Source organism: Odocoileus virginianus, chromosome 20 (genome assembly GCF_023699985.2).
Source record: "Odocoileus virginianus isolate 20LAN1187 ecotype Illinois chromosome 20, Ovbor_1.2, whole genome shotgun sequence".
Lineage (NCBI taxonomy): Eukaryota > Metazoa > Chordata > Mammalia > Artiodactyla > Cervidae > Odocoileus > Odocoileus virginianus.
Genome location: NC_069693.1, coordinates 3,196,782 through 3,220,915, shown reverse-complemented (window position 1 = coordinate 3,220,915; position 24,134 = coordinate 3,196,782). Strand labels below are relative to the sequence as shown.

The 24,134-nt window shown below is 58.8% G+C and overlaps 1 protein-coding gene and 2 long non-coding RNA genes across 8 annotated transcripts; 2 read left to right on the top strand and 1 right to left on the bottom strand.

The window, feature by feature from the left end:
- The first annotated feature begins 4,089 nt into the window (after positions 1-4,089).
- On the top strand, positions 4,090-5,603 carry LOC139029789 (uncharacterized). The gene is made up of 3 exons (XR_011481993.1): positions 4,090-4,249; positions 4,828-4,853; positions 5,542-5,603. It is a non-coding gene; the product is annotated as an uncharacterized lncRNA (long non-coding RNA).
- A 2,745-nt stretch (positions 5,604-8,348) lies between these two features.
- On the bottom strand, positions 8,349-11,904 carry LOC139029788 (uncharacterized). 2 transcript variants are annotated; one of them, XR_011481991.1, is made up of 5 exons: positions 11,713-11,904; positions 10,600-10,741; positions 9,638-9,962; positions 8,759-8,971; positions 8,349-8,590 (listed from the first exon to the last, which is right to left on the bottom strand). It is a non-coding gene; the product is annotated as an uncharacterized lncRNA (long non-coding RNA). The 2 variants fall into 2 exon arrangements; XR_011481992.1 differs by lacking the exon at positions 11,713-11,904 and adding an exon at positions 11,356-11,598.
- Positions 9,240-22,786, top strand: TTYH1 (tweety family member 1). Of its 5 annotated transcripts, none has more exons than XR_011481990.1 (15): positions 9,241-9,487; positions 12,311-12,489; positions 14,350-14,461; positions 15,213-15,433; positions 17,246-17,341; positions 18,619-18,691; positions 19,310-19,385; positions 19,841-19,896; positions 20,035-20,127; positions 20,442-20,534; positions 21,713-21,855; positions 21,980-22,025; positions 22,183-22,263; positions 22,370-22,628; positions 22,703-22,786. XR_011481990.1 is itself a non-coding variant. In XM_070450288.1 (14 exons), the coding sequence occupies exons 1-13, from the start codon at positions 9,362-9,364 to the stop codon at positions 22,219-22,221; spliced, it is 1,353 nt and encodes a 450-aa protein (XP_070306389.1). In that variant the 5' UTR covers positions 9,241-9,361; the 3' UTR covers positions 22,222-22,263; positions 22,370-22,786. The 5 variants fall into 5 exon arrangements, 3 of the variants coding, with proteins under 3 accessions (XP_070306391.1, XP_070306389.1, XP_070306390.1); XR_011481989.1 differs by having other exon boundaries at positions 22,370-22,665; XM_070450288.1 differs by having other exon boundaries at positions 22,370-22,786.
- The last annotated feature ends 1,348 nt before the right edge of the window (positions 22,787-24,134 follow it).

Sequence of the window (24,134 nt, the reverse complement as noted above, 5' to 3'; positions counted from 1 at the left end):
CTGTATTTTAAAGACGTCTCAGAGTCTCCCCCGGCCGGAGATGTAGCATGGTGGAAGAAGGCTGATCCTCTGAATTTTGGGGTTGTGAGGTTGAGGTGTTAGTCACTCAGTCCTGTCCGACTCTTTGCGACCCCGTGGACCGTAGCCCACCAGGCTCCTCCGTCCATGGGATTCTCCAGGCAAGAACACTGGAGTGGGTTGCCGTTCCCTTCTCCAGGGGATCTTCCCTGACCCAGGGACGGAACCCCGGTCTCCTGCATTGCAGGCGGATTCTTTACCAACTGAGCCACCAAGGAAGCCGAGGTAGGGGTGAGGGAAGGGAAAGCTGAGCGGCTGGCACGCACGCGTGCACACACACACACGCACACACACAGCAGAAGCAGGTGTGACGCTGCGGGCGCCGACAGGCAGTGAGAACACTCCAGAGGCCTGCCCGAGGGGGCGAGGGCCCCGGGGGTGCCGTGGTCGAGAACAGGGACCAGCAGGGCCGGAGCAGGACGGGAGCCCGCGAGTGTGAGGGACAGGTGCGGGGCGGGTGGCTTGGGGTGGAGCCGCGACAGGTGGACTCCCACCGCGGAGTCTGTCACCGTCTAAGCTACTTCTCCCTCGTGTCCGGGTCTGCTGCGGGCCTCCCCGGACCCGTGGGGGCATCCCACGCAGGACCCGGCAGACACGGGCCAGGCCTGGAGGAAGTTTAGTGAGGCTGGTCGTCTCTGCAGATACCGCACTGCCCATCAGGGAGAAAAACGCCGGCGCCTGCTGGGAAAGGGTGCGCAGGAGGGAGGTGAGGCTCCCAGCAGGGCTAGGAAGGCCCCGCAGCATGCGGACAACCCATGCATCCCGCCTCGGTCGGGGTCACTGCGCAACCGCAGCGCACAGGCTTTCCTGGTGACAGGAGCCTGCTTCCTCGCCCGGTACCCAGCTAGCCTTGCTCTCCTCTGCGCTCCTGTAGACAAGATTTCTCTTTCTTTCTTTCTTCCTTTCCTCCTTCCTCCCTCCCTCCCTTCCTTCCTTCCTTCCCTCCCTTTTTCTTTGCCTTTCCTTCTTTCTCTCTCTCTTTTTGCATGTCAATTTTAAAAGTTGGAGGGTTTTCGTTGATTCACAATACTGTGTTGGTTTCAAGTGCACAGAAAATACGGGCTTCCCTGGTGGCTCAGCGGGTGGGAAAAAAAGAAAAAAGCGCTTGCAATGCAGGAGACCTGGGTTTGCTCCCTGGATCGGAAAGATCCCCTGGAGAAGGAAATGACAACCCGCTCCAATATTCTTGCCTGGAAACTTCCATGGACAGAGGAGCCTGGCGGGCTACAGTCCATGATGTCGCAAAAGACAAGGACACAACTTAGAGACTAAAAAACATTATATTTAAATGAATAAACAACATTTTATATAGAGAAAAAAATTCTTTTCCATTATAGGTTATTATAAGATAGAATACAGTTCTCTCTGCTATTCAGTAAATATATGCATCTCTTTTATGTTTAGTAGCTGGTATCTGTTAATCCCATACTCCTAATTTATCCTTCCCTGCCTCTCCTTTCCCCTTTAGTATCCATAGTTTGTTAGCAATGTCTATGAGTCTGCCTCTGTTTTGCATATAGATTCATTTGTATTATTACTAACTTTCAGATTCCACATTGTGACATCACATATTATTTCTTTTTCTCTGTGTGACTTCACTTAGTGTGATGTTTCTAGGTCCATCCATGTTGACATTATTTCGCTCTTTTTTATGGCTGAGTAATATTCCATTACACGTGTCCACCACATCTTCTTAAACCAGCCGTCTCTTACCAGAACCTCGGGTTGTTTCCACATTTCGGCTGTCGTATACAGAGCTTCTGTGAGCACTCTGTGTGTGCGCTCAGTCGTGTCCCACTCTTTGCGACCCCGTGGACTGCAGCCCACCAGGCTCCTCTGTCCACGGGATTCTCCAGGCAGGAACACTGGAGCGAGTTGCCATTTCCTTCTCCAGGGGACCTTCCCGACCCAGGAATGGAACCCTCACCTCTTGGGTCTCCTGCATTCGTAGGCAGATGCTTTACCACTAGCGCCACCTGTGAACGTCGGGGCGCATGAATCTTTTTGAATTAGAGTTGTCATGTTTTCTGCGTATCTGCCCAGGAGTGGGATTGCCAGATCATATGGCAACTCTATGTTTAGTTTTTGAGGAACCTCCATACTGTCCTCTATAGTGGATGCACCACTTTACATTCCCATCAACAGTGTCAGAGGGCTCCCTTCTCTCCACACCCCCTCCAGGAGTTATTGCTTACAGACTTCCTGACAATGGCCACTCTGACTGGTGTGTGGTTTGCCGTGAAGCTGTGACCTCATTGTGGTTTCCATCTGCACTTCTCTGATAATCAGTGATGTTGAGGACCTTTTCCTCTGCCTGTTGGCCGTCTGTACGTCTTCCTCACAGAAACGTCAGTTTACGGCTTTTGCCCATTTTTTGGTTGAGTTTTTTTATATTGAATCGTATGAGCTGTTTGTAGATAAGATTTCTTAAGACACCCAATCACAAGGTTTCTTTGGCTTCCTGACAACACCCAAATCCAGGGCAGGTTTTCTTCCTCTGACCCTGCTCAAAGTGAGCCAGTAAATCTAAAGCCAATTGTAGCACCTCTCTCACACCCTCTGAATCACTTTCCTGGGCCATCATGGCAAAGACCCACAGACTCAGGGGCTTCAACAACAGAAATCTATTTTCTGACCCTCCTGGAGGCTGAGAGTCTGCGATCAAGGTGCCGGCCAGTTTAGTTTCTTCTGAGACTGCTCTCCTTGGCCCGTAAGTGCCCTCATCCTCACTGTGTGCCCAGATGGCTGGCCCTCTATCGTGTCTGTGTCCTGATCCCCTCTTCTAGTGAGGGCAGCACTCATATTCCATTAGGGTTCCCCTCTAGTGACCTCACATTAACTTCATTACCTTGTCAAAGTCCGCTTCTCCAAGTGAAGTCACATCTGAGATGCTGAGGGTGACAACTTCAGCGTGTGGATTTGGTGGGGACCCTGGGCAGCCCCTGGACTTCCCTGGTGGCTCAGGGCAAAGAATCTACCACCTGTTCGATCATTGGATCGGGAAGACTCCCCTGGAAGAGGAAAGGGCAACCCAGCCCAGTGTTCCTGCCTGGGAAATCCCGTGGACAGAGGAGCCTGGGGCTGCGGTCCATGGGGCTGCAGAGAGCCGGACACGACTGGTGACCGAGTGCACACAGGGGACAGAGGAGCCTGGGGCTGCAGTCCATGGGGCTGCAGAGAGCCGGACACGACTGGTGACCAAGCGCACACAGGGGACAGAGGAGCCTGGGGCTGTGGTCCGTGGGGCTGCAGAGAGCCGGACACGGCTGAGTGAGCGCACACGGGGCACAGAGGAGCCTGGGGCTGTGGTCCGTGGGGCTGCAGAGAGCCGGACACGGCTGAGTGAGCACACACTGGGGACAGAGGAGCCTGGGGCTGCGGTCCGTGGGGCTGCAGAGAGCCGGACACGGCTGAGTGAGCGCACACGGGGCACAGAGGAGCCTGGGGCTGCGGTCCGTGGGGCTGCAGAGAGCCGGACACGACTGAGTGACCGAGCGCACACAGGGGACAGAGGAGCCTGGGGCTGCAGTCCATGGGGCTGCAGAGAGCCGGACACGACTGGTGACCGAGCGCACACAGGGGACAGAGGAGCCTGGGGCTGCAGTCCATGGGGCTGCAGAGAGCCGGACACGACTGAGTGACCGAGCGCACACAGGGGACAGAGGAGCCTGGGGCTGCGGTCCATGGGGCTGCAGAGAGTCGGACACGACTGAGTGAGCACACACGGGGGACAGAGGAGCCTGGGGCTGCGGTCCGTGGGGCTGCAGAGAGCCGGACACGACTGAGTGAGCACACACGGGGGACAGAGGAGCCTGGGGCTGCGGTCCGTGGGGCTGCAGAGAGCCGGACACGACTGGTGACCAAGCGCACACAGTGCAGTTCGTAGCCCCCTGTCCCTTGGGCTGTGTCCCCTCTCAACCCATGGTTCTCTCCCACTGTGCTGAGCAACAAACCCAGCTTGTTCAACTGCAAGCAAGCGTATTCCCAGAGGTCTTTGGCTAGAGAGCATCATTAGCAGCAGAAACCTGGTGCTGAGGAAGGGCAGCAGGAATTCTTGGTGGGCTTGAGGGAAGGAGGAAGGGGGATTCCCGTGAGACAGAGAGACAGCAGCTGAACGCCTGGCACAACACGGGAAGGAGCATCTGTCTCAGACCTGGACAAAGAGGGCGAGGTGAGTGGGCAAGCCAGCCATGGGCTGGCCCCCTTATCCCCATCTTAGCTCGAGCCTCCCCTTGGAAAACAGGGAGTGACCGAGCTGGATGCCAGGGGGACATTCTGATATTAAGTTAGGCTGGAGGGTTGACCCCCTGAAGTCGGGACAGGTGGAAAACCCCCAGATGGCAAGAAAAATGCAGAATATCTGCTCCTCATATAGCGACGGGGGAGGGAAAGGGGACTCAGGCAGATGGAGTGTGAAGGCAGACCAAGAAGGGATGGAGCTGCTTCCTGTGAGCACCAGTGAGCCTAGACTTATTTTTTCACTCTATCATTAAAAAAAAGGGGGGGGGATTGCTTTATTTAAGTCAATTTTTTATTTTAGAACAGCTTTACACTTCCAGAAAAGTTTGCAAGGATGGTACAGAGAATTCCTATCCACCTTGGCCCCCGTTGCCCCCGCCCCTAAGATCTGATGTGGCTGTGGTGCCCCGTCACAGCGCATGAACCTTGGTTCAAGCACGGTTGTTAGCCAAGGCCCACGTTTTATCTGGAGCACCATGGTTTCCACCTCATGTCCTTCTTCTGTTCCAGGCCCCGGTCCAGGAGACCACGTGAATGTAAGTCACCGAGTCTCCCGAGGCTCGCCTGGGAGCCTCTGGTGGTTTCTCCCCTTTTCCTTGTTTTTGGACAAACTTGACAGTGTTGAAGAGGACCCGCTGAGTGTTTCGTAGGATGTTCCCCCCTTGGGGTATTTTAAACATAAGTTTACTGATCACTTCTGGCCGTGGGCAGGTCTTTGTCGCTGCGTGGGCTTCTCCCCAGGGGGGAAGCGCTACTCCTTACTTGCAGTGCTGGGCTTCTCATCGCGGCGGCGGCGTCTCTTGTGGAGCCCGGCTCTAGGGCGCGTGGCTTCAATTGCGGCTCACGGGCTCCAGGGCACAGGTTCAGTGGCTGCGGTACTCAGGCTGAGCAGCTCCTCAGCACGCGGGAGCTTCCTGGGTCAGGGGTCCATGAACAGTTTCAAACGGTCTCCTGCACTGGCAGGCAGACGCTTTTCCACCGAGCCACCAGGGAAGTCCCTCCCTTGGGGTGTGACTGATGCTTTGCTCATGACTAGCCTGGGGTCCGGGTCTGGGGGAGGAAAACCACGGAAGTAAAATGCCAGTCTCCTCACCTCCCATCCAGGCTGCAGTCTATCAACAGGACTGTTGATGCTGACCTTGAATTCCCGGCGGAGGCAGGGCTTGTCAGGTTTCTTGACTACAAACTTACCCTTTTCTTTCACTTTCATACTGTTCCTTTTAGAAGGATGTCATCGCGCTGAACCCACACTTAAGGAGTAGGGAGTTACGCCCCAACCTTGAGGGTAAAGTATCCACATCAATTATCTAGAATTCTTCTGCACGCAGAATTTGCTCCTTCTCTCTCATGTATGTGTTACTTTATTCGATCAATTATTCATATCATGCTGGAACCACAGCCATTTATTTCTTATCTGGGTTGTGATCCAATACTACTTTATTGCGTTGCTCTAATCACAGCCCTGGGCTTCTCAGGCAGTGCGCTTTAAAGAATACGCTTGCCAATGCAGGAGATATGGGTTCACTCCCTGGGTTGGGGAGACCCCCTGGAGGAAGACACGGCCACCCACGGCAGCACTCTGGCCGGGAGAATCCCGTGGGCAGAGGAGCCTGGTGGGCCAGAATCCATGGGGTGGAAAGAGTCAGACACGACTGAGCGACTGTGTGTAATTATGGCCGTGCCCTTTGCTTTTTGCAACATTTTATTAAGAAAACTTTCAAACAGACAAAAAAGTTGAAAGAATGTTACAGTGAAAAAAAACCCACAAATAATCTAATTATAAAATGAGCAAAGGACCTGGACAAGTTTCCAAAGAACCCTATACAGTATTATATATCAATAACATCTCAATAAAGATGAAACATTAAAGAACGTTAAACTGAATAGATAGATACCCACGACCTAGATGCTACCATGAGTATTTTGCTTTATTACCTGTCTATCCCCCTGTCAATCCACCTTATTTATTTTTTTACCCATTTCTGATCCATTTCAGGCTTCCCTGGTGGCCCAGAGGGTAAAGAATCGGACTGCAATGCAGGAGACCTGGGTTCGATCCCTGGATCGGGAAGATCCTCTGAAGAAGGAAATGGAAACCCACTCCAGTATTCTCGCCTGGAAAATCCCATGGACAGAGGAGCCTGGCAGCCATGGAGTCGCAGAGAGTCTGACACGACTGAGTGACTAACATGCACACTGATCCATTTCAAAGGAAACTGCAGACACCTCTAAACTTGCCCCCACACTGAAGCGTGCATATCATTAAATGGTTCTTTTTGTTTTCCTCTTGGGGTAACATTTGCAGTGAAATGCAAAGTTTGCCCAAATCTCAAGTGCATTGCAAAAGAGAAGCAACCCTTGTGCAACTGAAAACCTTCCCAAGGTATGGAGCGATGGCGTCATTCTCAGAACCCATCCGCCCTCCCACCAGGCAGCCCTGTCCCTGCCATTCTGATGGCTGTTGCCCCCAAAGGCTAAGTCTGCCTGTTCTTAAGCATCACCTAGATGGACTCGTAACCATATGTACTCACAATCGATCCATGAAACAGAAGGTTCTCCCAGAGTGTAAGTCACAGGGAGCTCAGGCTACACTCTTTAGCCAGGACCTGCCCTTGTCTCTCATCAAGAGAGACTGATCAGGAGGCCTTCCTGGAGGAGGTGGCGGTGCTGCCTCCCCAGCTTCCTGCCTGCCTCTCGGGACTGCTCCTTCTCAGCCTCTTTGCGGGCCCATTTCCCTCTGCTTGCCCCTTCCACAGCGATGCTGCTCAGTGTCTGGCTAGACCAGAGCTTACAAAAACCAGCCAGCTCCAACCCACGGACAGGTTTTATTTGGCCCACACAGTATTTTTTTGTATTTGAATTAGCTTTAACATTTAAAAGCTGAGGGATTTTGCTTTTAAAAATATCCGCATTTCTGTCGTCTCTTGAAAATTTGGAACATCTGGCAATGCAGTGTCCCGCTCCCCACATGGCAAGAATTGGCTGGGACAAAGTAGCAACGACCTATGCTCTGAGCCCTCCCCCCATGGCAGGGGTGGGGGGCAGTCCTCATGCACCCAAGCCCTGAATTAGACACCTATAGAGTCTGAGATGGTACTGGGATGCTTTTTCAGCCTAGGAATGCTTGGGGACCACCCTGGAATAACCATAGTCTTCCGCAGGAGAAGCAGACCTGGAGAGCAATGGCAGAAGGTCAAGGAGAACAAGTCTCTATCAGAGGGAATCTCAGATTGCCCATTCATTAATATGATCACCATCCTCACCTTCATCACCACCATCTTCATCATCACCTTCATCATTGTCCTCACTGTCACCTTCATCCTCACGTTCATCATCATCACCATTATCACCTTCATCACCACCATCTTTATCATCATCACCTTCATCATTGTCCTCACCATTACCTTCATCCTCACCTTCATCATCATCACCACCTTCACCATCACCATCTTCATCATTATCCTCACCATCACCTTCATCCTCAGCTTCATCATCATGACCATTATCACCTTCACCATCACCATCTTCAACATCACCACCTTCACCATCACCATCTTCATCATCACCATCTTCACTATCACCATCTTCATCATTATCCTCACCATCACCTTCATCCTCAGCTTCATCATCACCACCTTCATCATCATCACCACCTTCACCACCACCATCTTCATCATTATCCTCACCATCACCTTCATCCTCAGCTTCATCATCACCACCTTCACCATCACCAGCTTCATCCTCACCCTCACCATCATCAGCAGTCACTATTATTATCATCCTCCTCAACCTCACCATCCTTGTTGCAGCATCACCATGGGCAACCCCATAATCATCACCACTGTCATTACCATCCTGACCCCCCCCCAACCACCACCATCACCACCACCGTTATTTTCCTCCCTGGTCATGAGATGGGTAACCGCCCCCCCCCCCCCACCCAGGCCTTTCTCACCAATCTGAAGCAAAATATTGGGGCCATATGGGTGGAGCACCACCTCCCCTTTCTCTACCCCCCCACCCCAGCCCAGCCCATCTCCCCACTTCAAGAGAGGCCGTGTATGGGGACCCAGGTAGCAAAACCTAACTTGCCCAGCTAAGGTGTGGGGGAACCCCTAGGACACTTTCCTGGGAACTTAACTTCAGCAGTGACTGGCTGGGTGGTGGTGTTGAGGTGGCCAGGTCATCTCTGCTTCTGCCCTGTATCAGTGTGACATTGGTGGTTTCCTGTTAAGACTCAGCAGACATAGTGGCTGGAAAAATACTTCATAAACTGTAAAATGAATAACAAAGGGCAGGGCGATCCTCACACACATGGAAGTAATGGTTAATCAGTTTAGAGAGGTTCTTTAACACATGGGAGGCATCCTTATAAAGATGGGAGGGGTCCCCAAATAGGTGAGCAGGGTTGTTTGAGTGGGAAGAATCCTTCTACACTTACACAGACATGTGGGTGCGCACTCCGGAGTGGTCTGTACACATAGGGCGGTTTGTGTAGAGACGCTGTGTCCTTATACAGACTTGAGTGGGAGAAGGCTGCAGGTGAGAATACGCTCATAGCAGTGAGGAATTTTACTGATACAATTGACCATTCTTGGTAGCTGATTTGTAAAATGCTGTGCAAATACTGGCGACCCAGATACGAAGGTTCTTCCTGAAGATAAAGGGATCGTGGAGCTGTAGGGTGATACCACGCGCGGCCCTCTGCTGGGTGTCGCTGTTCAGACCAGCCCTGCCGGGCGCCTCCGGGAGCGAAGCGGTGCCGGAGCGCGGGCCGCAAGTGGCGGCGGCCCCCGAGGGCCGGGGGCGCGGGGAGCCGGGCTCGCGCGGCCGCAGTGCGCCCCGCGGCCGCCAGGGGCAGCACCGGCCCCGCCCGGCCGCGCCGCCCCCCTCCTCCCCCAATCTCCGCCCCCCACCCCCTCCCTCCCCCCGCGCGCTCCCCCGAGCCCGGAGCCCCGGCAGACCCCGCTCAGCCCGCGCCCCGCTCCGCAGCCCAGGCGCCCGCAGCCCCGGCGTCGGCCCCGCGGAGCCTTCCCCGGGGGCCATGGGGGCGCCCCCGGGCTACCGACCCTCGGCGTGGGTCCATTTGCTCCATCAGCTGCCCCGCGCCGACTTCCAGCTCCGGCCAGTGCCCAGCGCCTTCGCGCCCCACGAACGAGAATACCAGCAGGTGGGGGCGGTCAGGGGGGTCTGTGGGAGGGGGGTCGCCAGAGCTTCTGGGTCCCGAGGGAGAAGGGGCTGGGGGCCGATTCCTGTGTTCTCTGGGGGTGGGGGCCGGGCCCGGACTTTGGGGTACCCGAGGGAGCAGGAGGGTGGTTACCCGTAGCTGGAGGTTCCCCTGGGATGAGCGCGAGGAGCCAGACCCCTAGCTCCTTAAATAAGGTGGGGGCTGGGGCCTGGGCCCCAGGGTCCCAGAGGAGGGAGGGGACAGGGGACCGTGGATTCCCGGGTCTCAGAGAGGATGCCTGGGAAGGTCGTCATCAGAGGGGTAGGTCCACCGCGTCCTAAAGGATGACCCTTCCCTCCTGGGATCGGGGCAGTCCAGTTAAACACGTCCCAGTTCAGGCGGGACCCAGGAGACAGGCGCTGGCATGGTGGAGGGAAAGAGGCTGGGGGTTGCCGCGCTTCTGGGACCGAATCGAAACCTGAAATGGGGCAGGGGATGTGAGGGGTCTTAGGGCCAGAGCTGGGAAAACCACTTGGAGATTCTGGGAGAGGAGACCTCCAGCCAGTCCCGGGACGGGAGGGGCGGGCTGGGGACGAGGTTCGGTTTGGGGGCTGGAGGGAGACAGAAACGCGGCCAGAGGGTGGGGCCGGGTGGGAGCCTTCAGGAAACCGGGGTGCCGGGGGAAGGGGGCCCAGCCTGGGTCACGCTCCACTCGGAGCGAAAGAACGGGGTCCCCTGACCCAGTTTAATTCAAGTCCTTGACTTTGAGATTAATGAGCAAGGCTTGGCTGAGCTGGGGGCGGGGCGGGGGTGGGGAGGATGGTGGAGCCTCGGGGTGGGTCCCGGGCTCTGCTTGTGAGGTCTGTTCCTCTCCGATCGGTCCCAGGAAGCTCCCGGGACAGGGGGCTGGGGCTTGGCCGGCTTCGGAGGAGGGGGGTCCCAGGAAAGCAGAGCGGGGATGAGTGCTGTGTTCTGAGCTATTTGGGTCATGGCTGGACTGAGCCGGCCGTAAGCAGCTCCTCCCTGCCCGCTCCCCGCCACCCTCTCCCCACCACGCGGCAACGGCCAGCCCCGCGCCCACGGCCTCCTGCTTGCCCAGCCCGGCCCACGGACACCTGCTCACGGCCAAGCAGACCTTCCCGCGCCGGTGCCCACTCGGCCACCGCCAGAGGCACTCCAGGAGACCCGCTGCGCCCCGCTGTCGGCAGCACTGGGACCCGCGGGCAGGAGGGGACATAGCCCCCGAGGGAGAGCACCCTGAGGAGACAGCCGGGAAGATAGTCAGGGGCTGGGCGCCACTGTGCTGGGGGGGACACACTCACAACCAGCCAGACACGCATTAGCACACATGCCTGCACACACAGACATACACACTCATATACACCCATATACAGGCCTCCCAGGTGGCGCTAGTGGTAAAGAACCGCCTGCAATGCCAGAGACATGAGAGACCTGGGCTCAGTCCCTGGGTCGGGAAGATCCCCTGGAGGAGGACACAGCAACCCACCCCAGGATTCTTGCCTGGAGAATCCCATGGACAGAGGAGCCTGGCCGGCTACAGTCCCTGGGATCACAGAGAGCTGGACACGACTAAGCGACTGAGCAAGCCAGCAAGCACACCCATATACAGATAGACATTCTTGCAACACTCACACATGCACACACACGTATCACTCACGTATGCACACATTCACACACTCTTGTGTTCACACAGACACACTGACGCCTACATTCACATACTACCCCTCTCTCTCACATACACCACCCCATCACCACCAGAGACTACTCACAGATTCAAGGAATTGTGCTCAGAACCGCACAAGTGCACACAGATCACCCCCTCACGCCTGCAGACGCACATGCACACTCACCTACACGCCAGCACGCACACCCCAGTGTGAGGACAAGGCAGACCCAGGACTCAGCACCCGTGAGTCCAGAAGTCTGAGTGTGCTGCCGCTGTTGCCCCCACGTGCTATGTGGCCGAAGGGAAAGTGCGGCCCCTCTCTGGGCTTCTGGGCAGAGCCCAGAACTACGGTGGAAAAGCCTGCCTCCGACAGGAGAGCCCCTCTGCGCAAGGCTCCTCTCCCCACCTCTGTCCTCCCGCCTTTGGATCTGTCTCCGTCTCCATCTCTCTCCTTCCCTGAGTCTCTCCCTCCCGCCCCCCGCACTCCGTGTGAGTCTCCCCCCATCCTGTCTTTCTCTCCCCTCCCCCTGCTGGTCCTCACCCTCAGCCTCCCGTCCGCATCTCTGAGGCGTGTGCACACGCACACTGTCAGGGAGGCTGTCGCGCCCTCCCCCTGAGGCCCTGGGTGACAGACTCACTGCGGTGGGTGTGCGGAGCTCAGCCTCGGGGGAGAGTGAGCAGGCGGGGAGTGGGGAGGACCAGTGGGAAGAGGGAGGAGGAAGCCTGCCACCCCCAGCCTCAGACACACCGCCGCGAGTCCGCAGCCCCCGCACCAGCCCCCTGACCCCCCACGGTTCCGGGGTCCAGGTTTCCCTCCATGTCCTCACATGGAGCTTCGTTCCAACTACCTGCTTTCGCTGGGGAGGAAACCGAGGCTCAGAGAGGGGACGGGCCCTCTGAAGGTCACACAGCCTTCGGAGGGCACAGCGGAACTGGAACCTGGGTCTTCCAACTGGAAGCTCCCTCCAACCCTAAGTTGCACAGCCCCAGCACAGACCTGAAAACCATGGGGTGGGCTTGCCCCTCATCTCACCAGGATGCCCACCACCTACACTGAGCTCTCAGACCCAACGAGTCCAGCCACTCAGGGAGGGAGCGCAGAGCCCCTCTGACGCCCTGTCACCCCCCTCCTTCCCCAGGCCCTGCTGCTGGTGGCGGCCTTGGCAGGCCTGGGCTTGGGCCTGAGCCTCATTTTCATCGCTGTCTACCTCATCCGCTTCTGTTGCTGCCGGCCCCCCGAGCCCCCCGGGGCCAAGAGCCCCCCGCCCGGGGGAGGGTGCGTCACCTGGAACTGCATCGCTGCCCTTCTCGTCGGCTGGTAATGGGGCCCCAGGGTGGGCGGGCAGGGGGACAGGTCTCCCCAAGCTCTCTATCATCAGCCTTCCTGGTGGTGTCCCAGCAGGGACACTTGCTCTCCCATTTGATGGATGGAGAAACTGAGGCCAGGAGGGGAGACGTGACTTCCCTGGCAGGATGGGGTGGGGGCTGAAGCCTGGGCAGTGAGACCGCTGGGGTTGATGTCTCTGAGTGGAATAGCTGTGTGACCTGCGGGAGTGACGTAACTCCTCCAGGCCTCAGTTTCCACATCTCTAGAATGGGCACTGTTGTCACACCCCCCCTCCCAGTTGTGCTGAGGGTGAGTGACATGTCTGGTGCCTGGTCCCCAGCTGAGCTCTGTAAATGTGAACTAGTGATGTCATTCATTAACTCATTGACCCTCATTCAGCAGTTATTTCCTGAGTATCTGCAACAGTCCCTGGGGAGCCTGACCAAGCCAGACAAGGGCCCTGCCCTCATAGAGCCAGTGATGGCCCCATCAGGGACAGTAGGGGCTGCCTGTGACCCCAGAGCAGACCCGAGCTGGCCTGACTCCTCCCCACGGTGACCTGGCTGGACTCAGAGTTGTCACCACCGGTTCTGAAGAGGGAGGCTCAGAGAGAAGCAACTTTTCAAGGTTGCCTGGGCCAGGTGGCAGACTGAAGATTCAGACCCAAAAGCCCCTAGGAGCCCAGGGCCACATCCTGGGGTACCACCAGAGCGGAGAGGGACAGGGCACCTGAGGACACACTGGGTACCCAGGGCTAGCTCTGGGGCAGCCCCCTCCCAGCAGGGCACCCCCCACCACTCAGGACAGACCCGGGTGCTCAAGACCTGACCCTCGAGTGGGGGCTGGGGGTCGGCAGGGCGGGCAGTGGCAGAGAGCTGGCACCCGCTTCTCCCCGCAACAAGCTGGGTTCTGCCACCCTGCAGGGAGCCCCCGTGTGGGGCTTTGGGGGTGCGGGCGGGGGCGAGGGCTTCCTCCTCGGCCTGGACTGGGGAGGCGGACAAAGGCCCCGCGGGGGAGCGGCACAGCCAGCCCCGAGGCCTGGGAACAAGAGCAGCTTTGTGGGACCTTGGACAATGGGTAGCTGCCGGTGTCCGATCCCAGGGCTGGGGGCGGGGCGGCGGGGCCCGAGCTGGGAGCCGTGAGGGCGTCCGGGCCTCCTCCACCCCAGCGCGGCCCTGGCTCCCCTCTGCAGAGGGACACAGCGCGTTGGGGGTGGGGGGAGATTGGAGACCGTATTCAGTCCCCACAATGGAGCTCTGTCTGCTGGCAACTGAGGTGGGGGGGGGCGCCCGGCTTCTGGCCCATCAGCCCACATTCCCTTGCTTCCCTCCCAGCTGTCCAGACACTTGGGTCCCCAGGGGAAGGGGGAAGGCTGGGAGCTCCAGGCTCCGGGACCCCCAGGAGGTGGTGGCTCCATGGAACCCCCAGGAGGCGGGGCAGAGGATGGCTGGAGCCTGAAGGGACAGGTGCTGAGGACCCTGGATGTTTGGGGGAAAGAATAGAGGGGCTGCGGGTGGGGCTGGCAGACCCCAGAGGTGAGAACTTCCCACCCTGGGGCTGGGCACGACAGGGGTTCACTCCGGGGAGGTGCGAGTTAAATCTGGGGGCCCCCCTCCCTGCCACCTCTCCACCCACCATTAGCATCACAATGACGTCCCTGGGCCGGGGGAGTGAGACCTTCTCGGTTACCTTGGCAACCAGTGGGGGCCAGGCTGGAGACGTTCCTTTCCCACGAAGGGCTGGACCAATGGGATGGGGTGGGAGGCGTGATTGGGTGTGTAAGGAGGTTGGAGGGAGGCGGCCCCCAGGGTCCCAGGACCGGTTGTGATTTCCCTTCCCTCCTCCTCTTAGTGCTGGCATTGGCATCGGTTTCTATGGCAACAGTGAGACCAGCGATGGGGTGTCCCAGCTCAGCTCTGCACTACTGCATGCCAACCACACGCTCACCGCCATTGACCACCTGGTGAGGAGACCAGGCATGGGCCAGACCCCAGACCACACCCAGACTGCTTCCCCACACCTGGCCAAAGGACTCCCCACCCCGCCCCCCAGAAGACAGGATCTGAACTCAGAGCTGAGACCCCAGGTTCAGAATGTCAGGTTCCAACATGCAGATCTCAGACTGTCCACCCAAACCCCCAACCCTGACAGCCAGTCAGGGCTCCACGCATGGCACCCTCAGAACCTCAGCCCAGATCTGGGACTAGAGACTCAAACCCAGGCCCCCAGACCCATTGCATCCCCAGCCCTGGGCTTCAATTCACAGCCCAGACCTTTCAGAGACCAAACACCAAGACCCTGCCCTCAGGGCAGATCCAGGGCCAGAGACCTGGCCCCTGGCCAAGTGTGAGGTAGGAGACCTGAATGCTGAGACCCAGGACTCAGCCAGGAAGCCTCGCTCTGACCCCCACGATTCCAGACGCGAGGCCAAGACCCAGCCCGACCTCAGATGTTAGGCTTCATGTCCAGTTGCAGCCCTGGGCCGCAGAACCCAGACTCACCTCTCCAACTCCTGGAAGAAGCCACAGAAGCGCACATGCCAGGCAGGGTCCCCTCCTTCGCTTCCTGCTCCTCAGATGCCCTAGCGCCCAATCCCAGGGAGCCGGCCCAGCTCACTCCTGCTTCACTCCCGCCACCCTGGCCCTGCCCTCCTGCCCAGAGGACACACTCCCCTGACTCCAGACACGCCCCCCTCCCCCCGCCCCTGCGCCCAGGTGCTGGAGATGGTGGAGAGGCTGGATGAGGCCGTGAGGACTGAGCTGACCACGCTGGAGGAGGTGCTGACGCAGCGCATGGAGCTGGTGGCCGCCGCCCGGGGTGCCCGGCGGCAGGCGGAAACCGTGGCCCAGCAGCTCCAGGGGCTGGCCTTCTGGCGGGGGGTGCCCCTGAGCCCCGTGCAGGTGGCCGAGGATGTCTCCTTTGTAGAGGAGTACAGGTGGGTGGGCTCGCTTCCTGTCCTGGGTGGAAAAATTAGGTAGGAGATGAGAACAGGAGGGTCTGGGGACAGAGACTGGCAGTTTTTGGATTGGGGGGCGGGGGGCAGGGACCGGTCATTTCAGTAAGGCCACAAGGAGAAGGTAACATTTGAAGGAAGGGAGGGAACCAGTTATTTGGACATCAGACAGCCACCCATCCCAGTGGCCAACACAGCAGAGTCCTCGTCGCTTCGTCCGCTAGGAATGATTTCTTTTGTTCATCCAACACCTGGGGCCCAATCAGACTTAGGGACAGAGAAACAGGGAAGACTTTTGACCTGGATTCTGTGCTCCAGAGCGGGAGGCCAACTTGGGTTGAAGCAGCCCGTAATGTGGATGCCCACCGTGGGCATCAGACAGGCCTGTGTCCCAGTGAGTTCAAGTTCTGGGTTGTGACCAAGTCCAGAGGCCACAGCTCCATTTCAGGGAGGCTGGGGGTAGGAGTGTAGACTTTGCCAGGGTGAGCCAGACCCACCATCTACAGGAAATAGCTGCTGAATACACCCAAGAATCTACCTGCAATGCCGGAGACGCAGGAGATGTGGGTTGGATCCCTGCGTGGGGAAGATTTCCTGGAGGAGGGCATGGCAACCCACTCCAGTATTCTTGCGTGGAGAATCTCTTGAAGCCTGGGGGACTACAGTCCACTGGGTCGCGAAGAGTCGGACACGACTGAGCAACTATGCATGCATGCACGCGTAGTCATGCATGCATATGAGACGGCCTGGCACTCGGGAGCCCTTTAGCGGGTATGGCTGGTTCTCCCAGCGGGAGAATTTTGCTGGAGTGCATGGAGGGTTAGGACAGAAGTGCCTGCCCCTTACAGAAACCAGAGTGAGGCTGGAGCACGTGAGCTGTCAGTGGCAATGTAGGGAACCTGGAGCCACTGGGCCCAGCTTCCCCTTCCTGGAGACAGCCTGACCCTCCCACGGCCCGGGGAAGGAGTGGACAGTCAGTCCCCACGGGGGTCTGAGCAGAGGCTGCCATGGAGAAGGTGGCGGCTCCCTTGCTACCCTGCCCGCGTGGGGACCGCTGAGAACGCTAGTTATTGAGCGTCTCCCATGGGCCAGCACTGTGCTGTAGGCTCACCGGCTTTGTCGGCTGCAGTCAGCGTGTCGATCATTAGCTAATATATACTGAATTCTTCAGTACCCTTTAGAGTTCCCTAATCCGTGTTCAAGCCAATGTTTAGGTGTGCCCCTGTGCTCAGCACGCTCCTCGGTGCTTTCTGGGTTCTCGGCCTTAGGACAGCCTTAGGAAGTAGGCGCTGCTCTTCTCCCCAAGAGCTACTGGCGGGGAAACCGAGGCACAGAAGTCTCAGGCAGGCAGGAAGCGGAGGGGTGGCGTTGTGGCCCGGCCCACCTGCCTGCAGACGCCGAGCCCTTGAGTTGTGCCCTGTGATGCTGGATGCAGGCCTGGGAACAAGTCCCGCTAAGATTCTCCAGCCTGGGGTAAACGGGCTGGGACTCCAAGAGGCCAGATCACGGGTGCCAGTCACGCGGCTGTGCGTGGCTTGGTGCAGGTGCGGTTACAGTGATCTGCCTCAGGCCCTGTGTTCTAAATGGCAGTAGTGACCGGCCCCCTGTGCACCCATTTCACAGATGAGCTTGGCTGAGGCCTGGAGACTGGGCGTCAGGGAGATCACAGAGATCCAGGCAGACATGGGCCATCATGAGGGTGCTGTCACCTTCTGCGTGTCCGAGTCCGGGAGCCTGGATGCCCGAAAGGCTGGGTTGACTGCTTCTGCCTCCCCACTGTCCCCCCCTCCTCAGGTGGCTGGCCTACGTCCTCCTGCTGCTCCTGGAGCTACTGGTCTGTCTCTTCACCCTCCTGGGCCTGGCGAGGCAGAGCAAGTGGCTGGTGATCGTGTAAGTCCGGGTGGCCTTCCTGGTGGTGGTGCACATCACAGGGCGAGATCCCACGGCACTCTTGTGAAAGGGGCCGCCGTCTTTCCGAGGCTCACGCTGGTTTCATTCCCTTGTCCCACAAACCTCCAGAGAGTTCCTGGGTGGGCAGGCATGTAGGGGCCCAGAGTGGCCCAGGAGGGGCTGGGGCAGCAGACTGTCCTTGTCACAGGGAGTGCACCAAAGTCCCAGAAAAACAATAATAGTAATAATGCTTCTGCTGAGGACGGGGGTGATCACTGCCCCCTTTGGTTGCCATGACAACACTGAACCAAGGTACTGTCAGAGGTCTGTCTGGCAGGCAAATAAGGGCTGCGAGGCAGAAGGCTGTCTCGTGGTGCATGGAATTAAGGACCACACTCTTACTGAAAGGTTCGTTCTGTATGCCTGATGCTCTTCTGGAACCCTCGCGTTGACCTTACAAAGAGGTCCTTCCCATTTCCCCATTTAACAGAAAGGGAGACTGGTGTTCAGAGAGCTTAGGTAATTTGCCCAGGATTGCACAGCCAGAAAGTGCTGGAGCTGAGATTCCACCCAGGCCAGCCTATCCCACTCAGAGGAGCCCTTGTACCCTCTCTGGTCCTGAGGGGGCCCACACTGGTGCCCACCACCATCCCCACGCTCCCCCCTGGGGTGAGCGGGCCTGCTATTCCATCCAGGCCCTCCTCTGAAGCTTGGGGATGGTAAGCATCGCGGGCAGTCTGGGACTTGGGGCTGGGCCTTCAGTGTGACCCCTGCAGGCTCCCTTCTCACTCGCAGACCACCCTCCAGTGCTGATCCATCCCCCCGGCAAAGAGAAAAACCAAGAGGCGTTTTCAGCCCTGAGCTGAGTCCACTCCTGGGCTGAACTGGAGTCTGACCAATGGGTGAAGCTAGGAGCGAGCTCCTTCAGAATTCAGAGCTGGGCACTGGGACCCAGGGCCGGGAAGCCACCCTCCTGTGGTCGCACAGTCCGGAGCAAGGCGGGGGCAGACCTGGGCAGGAGCCTGCCCACACAGGGCCCTTCTCACTACCAGCCCCCTGCGCCCCACCTCCCAGAAGGGCCAGATGTTCAGTTTGACGTCAACACCTACAGGCCCACCCTCTCCCTGCCCACTGCTCTGCCCCTAACTGTTATCCTCTTGGCTCCAGAGATTGGTGGGGGAGGGGGTGGGGCTGTGGTGTGATCTGGGGTGGGAAGTGGTGAGGTGGGAGATTAGGAACCCCGGAACTCCAATCCCACCCCTCCCCCCCCACTACAGGATGACGGTGATGAGTCTCCTGGTTCTGGTCCTGAGCTGGGGCTCCATGGGCCTGGAGGCAGCCACAGCCGTGGTGAGCACCAGGGGGTGGGGGTGGGACAGGCACCTGGGCTCCAAGACCCCAGGGGCTGAAGGCCCGTGACTCCCAGACCTGGGGAGGAGGGGGACGGAGGCCTCAGACCCTCCCTGAGAGACAAGACTTGGGAGACAGGCTCACAGGTTCTGCGGTTTGAAGCCAGTGTTCTAGGTGCTGAGGGGCTGGAGTCCAGGACCCCCAGGTCTGAGGAGGAGGGGCTGGGGGCCTGGATCCTGGGTCTGAGGGAGGAGGGGCTGGGGGGTCTGGACCCCCGTGTCTGAGGAGGAGGGGCTGGGGGCCTGGTTCCTGGATCTGAGGGAGGAGGGGCTGGGGATCTGGACCCCCGTGTCTGAGGAGGAGGGGCTGGGGGCCTGGTTCCTGGGTCTGAGGGAGGAGGGGCTGTGGGTCTGGACCCCCGGGTCTGAGGAGGAGGGGCTGTGGGTCTGGACCCCTGGGTCTGAGGAGGAGGGGCTGGGGGCCTGGATCCTGGGTCTGAGGGAGGAGGGGCTGGGGGGTCTGGACCCCCGGGTCTGAGGAGGAGGGGCTGGGGGCCTGGACCTGGTGGTGTGTGGGGCGGGGACGTGTCTGTCCTAGCCCCCTCTGTGCCACTCTCAGGGCCTCAGTGACTTCTGCTCCAGTCCAGACAGCTACATCCTGAACCTGACCCAGGAGGAGACCGGCCTTGGCTCAGGTGATCACACCTCCGGGGGCGCACCCTGCATCCTCAGGCCTCTACGCCTGGGGTGGGGTGGGGGTGCCAGCCATGCCCAGTTCTGCCCAGCAGAAGCTCTCAGCACCTGCCCTGGCGGGCTGGAAACGAGGGAAGGGATAAAGACGCTGAGAAAAGGGGTCAGGGAGAGGGGCGGGCTGGGCCACTTGGAGAAAGTGGGGGAGCACAGTTAGGTCAGGGCAGGTGCAGAAGCAGCACTGTGGGGTGTTCAGATCAGCGCGTTCGGGCTGTGGCTGCAGCAGGAGTCCCCTGGAGCAGAGTGGGGGCGCGGAGGACTAGGGGCTCGGAGGGCGAGGCCAGTGGGACCACAGGAGGGCCCTGAGCGGGGAGGGTGGAAAGTGTGGCCCTGCCCCGCCGCCTGTCCGCGGGGAGGATCCCGGGGCTCACGGCCTCCCTTCTCTTCCCTCCCGCTTCAGACATCCTGAACTACTATTTCCTCTGCAACCAGGCCGTCTCCAACCCCTTTCAACAGGTTAGGGCTGCGGGCGAGGGAGCCGGGGGAGGAGGGCGCGGCTGAGGCCTGGATTTAGGGGCCCGGGTGTGGGAGGAGAGGGGGCGGCGGGCGGCGGTCAACCGCTGGGCCCTCCGCCCTCCCTCCGTCTTCTCGCAGAGGCTGACTCTGTCCCAGCGAGCTCTGGCGAACATCCACTCCCAGCTGCAGGGCCTGGAGCGGGAAGCTGTGCCCCAGTTCCCTTCTGCGCAGGTCGGCGGGCCGGGTGCTACCCCTGCACCCGGACTCCCAGGCGGAGGAGGGGGCGGGGCCTGGAGTGGTGGGCGGAGTCCTAGGAAGGGACGGGTCAGCGATCGTGGGCGGGGCCCACGAAGGGGCGAGCCGAGGCTGTGGGTGGGGCCCCGGGGCGTGGGGCGGGCGGAGAGGGCGGGGCCTAGATGTATGGGCGGAGTCTTAGGAAGGGGCTGGCCGGAGCCTGTGGGCGGGGCCCAGGGCGTGGGGCGGGGCCTAGCGCGGTGGGCGGAGCCCTGGGAGTTCCTGCTATAACCACCCCCTTCCCACCACAGAAGCCTGTGCTGTCCTTGGAGGAGACGCTGAATGTGACAGAGGGAAGCTTCCACCAGTTGGTGGCACTGCTACATTGTCGTGGCCTGCACAAGGTGACCCCTGTCCCCCTCCCCAAGTTGTGCTCCCAGGGGAGCTTCTGCCTGGATCCGGAAACCTAGGCCTCTTCTTGTGGCTTCCTGCCCCTAACCCTCCACAACCCTTCCTCCAGCAAGTCCTTCTGGGCTCCAAGCACAGCCCACGCCGGCACCTCTGCTCCTGACGGCCGCAGAGCCTCTTCCCTCTCCCCATAGCAGCCGGGAGCTCAGCGAGTCTTTTAAACGCAATCTGATCTTCTTCCTCCGCTTAGAAGCCTCCAGCAGTTCCCCCAGCCTGCAGATTAAAGTCCTGGTTTCTCGCCTGACCTCCGGGGGCCCGTGTGGTTAGCCCTGGCTGGTTTCTGGCCTCAGCCCTTTGCACCCCCATCCTCCCGGCCCCCTCCCCCTCAGGGAGCGGTCAGGGACCTCCCACCGCAGGGTTCCTTCCTGCCTGTACCGTCTCTGCTTTAACGGGGAGGGGAGGGGCGCCCAGTACTACTTTCCAAACCTCAGCGCTCATCAGCTCCTCTTGGTCTGAAGTGACCTTCTGGGGCTTGGTTATTGAAGTCACCCTGGCGCTTGGAGCAGCGCCCGGCCCCGAGCAGGCCGTCTGTCATTCAGGCCAGTTCCTGGTGAATGACTGAGAGCCTGGCGTTCAGGAATCGCTGGTTTCTGTATCAGCCAGTGTTTACTGAGCAGGCGTCGCCGTGCAGGGGGGCAGGTCTACGCCAGTTGTTTTGCTAAAGCCTTCTTCTCAGTGTTGTTCTAAGCCAGGGATTTTTGCCCTGGGGGACAGTTGGCAGTGTGTGGAGACATCCTTGGGGGTCTCAGCCCCGAGAGAGGGTACTGTGGGCGGAGGCCAGGGATGCACCCTCCCCCCAAAAAACACACACACACAGTGTGGGAAGTGTCCGGGACGAGAAGCCTGGCACTCAATCAGGGCCAAGCTGTGGCAACGGCTGGGCGTGGGGCGGTGGGTTCTCAGTGATGGACAGGAAGTCATGACTACGGTCATGCCTGCAGGTGTGATAAACGACAGTGACCACAGCACCTACTGTGCGCTGAGCGCTTCCCGTGACAGGAGAGGGAAACTGTGGCAGAGAGAGGCTGAGGGGTGTTCTCAGTGAGGCACAGCCGGGTGGATGGCCCGGGCCGTGGGCACTGCCCGCTGACCCCTCCCATCTCTCCCGTCCCAGGACTATGGCGCAGCCCTGCGCGGCCTGTGTGAAGACACCCTGGAAGGACTGCTCTTTCTGCTGCTCTTCTCCCTCCTGTCTGCCGGGGCCCTGGCCACCATCCTCTGCAGCCTGCCCCGCGCCTGGGCCCTCTTCCCGCCCAGGTCAGGGGGAGGGGGCTGAGGTCCTGGGGGAGGGGATGGGGAGCACCATGGAGCCACTGCTGGGGACCACGCCCTCACGGGTCCCCCTTCCTGCTTCTCTGCTACTCCCCTTGTTGCACCCCAGTGACGACTACGAGGACACAGACGATGATGACCCTTTCAACCCTCAGGTACCGGACTCCCGGGCCCGAGGGAGGAGGGGCTGGGGGCCCGGACCTCTGGGTGTGAGGGAGCAGGGGCTGGGGGCCTGAAGTCCTGGTCTGAGGGCCCACATCGCCAAGCCCAGTTCCCTAGTCATGCCCTCCCCTGCCCACGTCTCCCTGGCAGGAATCCAAGCGCTTCGTGCAGTGGCAGTCATCAATCTGAGCCCTTTCTCCAGTCCAGACTGGAGCCTGGTCTCCGTTTCTGGTGAGCGTCTAGGCTGACACCAGCCTCCAGCCCCTGACCGCACCTCCTTCCCTCATTCCTTCCCTCCCTCCCACCTGCATCTGGTCCGTTTTGCCTCTCTCTGCAGTTCCTTCCCCGGCTGCCGGAGAAGACCCCACTAACCCAGCCTCACTGGGCTCCCACCACTAACAATGCCCTGGCCACGGACACCTTAAACAGGACTGCCTCCCTGCACTGCCCCTCTCTGTGTCCTTAACCCTGGAAGTAAGCCCAGGGGGCAGGCCAGGGCCTGGGGGCTTGGTGGGGAGAGGGGAGAAAGCGAGCCCCGTCACTCCTCATCCCTGAAGGGGTGAGAGTGCCCTCCGGCCCCCCGCCACACCCCAGGGGTGAGAGTGCCCTCCGGCCCCCCGCCACACCCCAGGGGTGAGAGTGCCCTCCGGCCCCCCGCCACACCCCAGAGGACTTAGGGCCCCTGCTCTCCACTTGCAGCACCCCACTTGGGAATGGGCTGATTTGAAATAAAAGGGAAGACTTTATTTTACAAGCAGCTGGGTCCTTATTTCTCCCTGATCTAGCCTCACAGTTGGGGGTGGGGGTGGGCAGAGCCCATCACCTCTGCTCCCACCTGGCTTCCTGGCCCCCAGGTGTTTCTGCTCCCATCCCGATTCTGCACCACTTTCTTTACCAAAAAAAAAAAAAAAAAAACCCTCCCCTGGCCCCCGATCTAAAGCAGCACACATGTCCTGACACAGGAAGAGACGCAGATCCCTGGAACAGAAGACAGTCTAGAAATAGATCTCAGAGTGTGTGTGTGTATGACAGAAGACAGATTTCAAGTCAGGGCAAAAATACTGGTTTCAAAGGAATGCTGATATGATTAGCTTTCCATCTGGAAGAAAACAGCCTGCATACAATATGGGCAAAAAAAATCCAAATGCAGACGAGTAAGGGGCTTCCCTGGTGGCTCAGATGGTGAAGAATCTGCCTGCAGTGCGGGAGACCAGAGTTCCATCCTTGGATCTGGAAGATCCCCTGGAGGAGGGCATGGCAACCCACTCCAGTATTCTTGCCTGGAGAATCCCATGGACAGAGGAGCCTGGTGGGCTACAGTCCATGGGGTTGCAGAGTCAGGCACGGCTGAGTGACTAAGCACAGCACAGCACAAGGGGACGGAAGTATTTCAAGAAAAAGGAGGAGACTCTTGTATTTCTTGGTTGGAGGGCGAGGGCTTTCAGTGAGATATCCTGAAGACAGAAATGAAAAAGTAACTTATTTGACAAATTGTGGAATGAGAAAAATACCACAAAATCCAGGGGGGAAATTGAAACAACAACAGTGAAATAGATAATTCTTAATACATACATATAAGCTGCAAAGTTACATCCACAGATCAAGAAAAAGACCACCCAATATAAAAATAAGCAAAGGAGAAGACCATTCAATGAAATGAAAATCCAAACACCAGGGGACAGACTAAAAGGCATTCAAACCCTGATGATTAGGAAGTGCACTTTGAAACTTTGGACGTCTCCGGTGACTCAGTGGTAAAGAATCTGCCTGCAGTGCAGGAGACCTGGGTTTGATCCCTGTGTCAGGAAGATCCCCTGGAGAAGGGCATAGCAACCTGCTCCAGTATTCTTGCCTGGAGAATCCCATGGACAGAGGAGCCTGGACTATACAGTCCATGGGGTCACAAAAGAGTTGGACACAACTGAGCAACTAAACAAGAAGTTGCCTGTCTGGTGTGAATGTCCATCTATGTCTCTGTGGGAACACTGATGGGGTTACTCCTGATGCTGAGCAGGGTACTGAGGGTCATGTCCTCTGTGGAAAATAAACCAAATGTTCTCTCGAAAAAAGCCCGAAGGGTTTCAGGTCAAGGCCTGTTGACG

Coding starts and splice junctions, on each gene's coding strand:
- TTYH1 (XM_070450290.1), top strand. CDS start 9,362: ATGGGGGCGCCCCCGGGCTACCGACCCTCGGCGTGGGTCCATTTGCTC. Junction 15,434..17,245: donor TCCTTTGTAGAGGAGTACAG/GTGGGTGGGCTC, acceptor CCCCCTCCTCAG/GTGGCTGGCCTACGTCCTCC. Junction 20,535..21,712: donor ATTGTCGTGGCCTGCACAAG/GTGACCCCTGTC, acceptor CTCCCGTCCCAG/GACTATGGCGCAGCCCTGCG.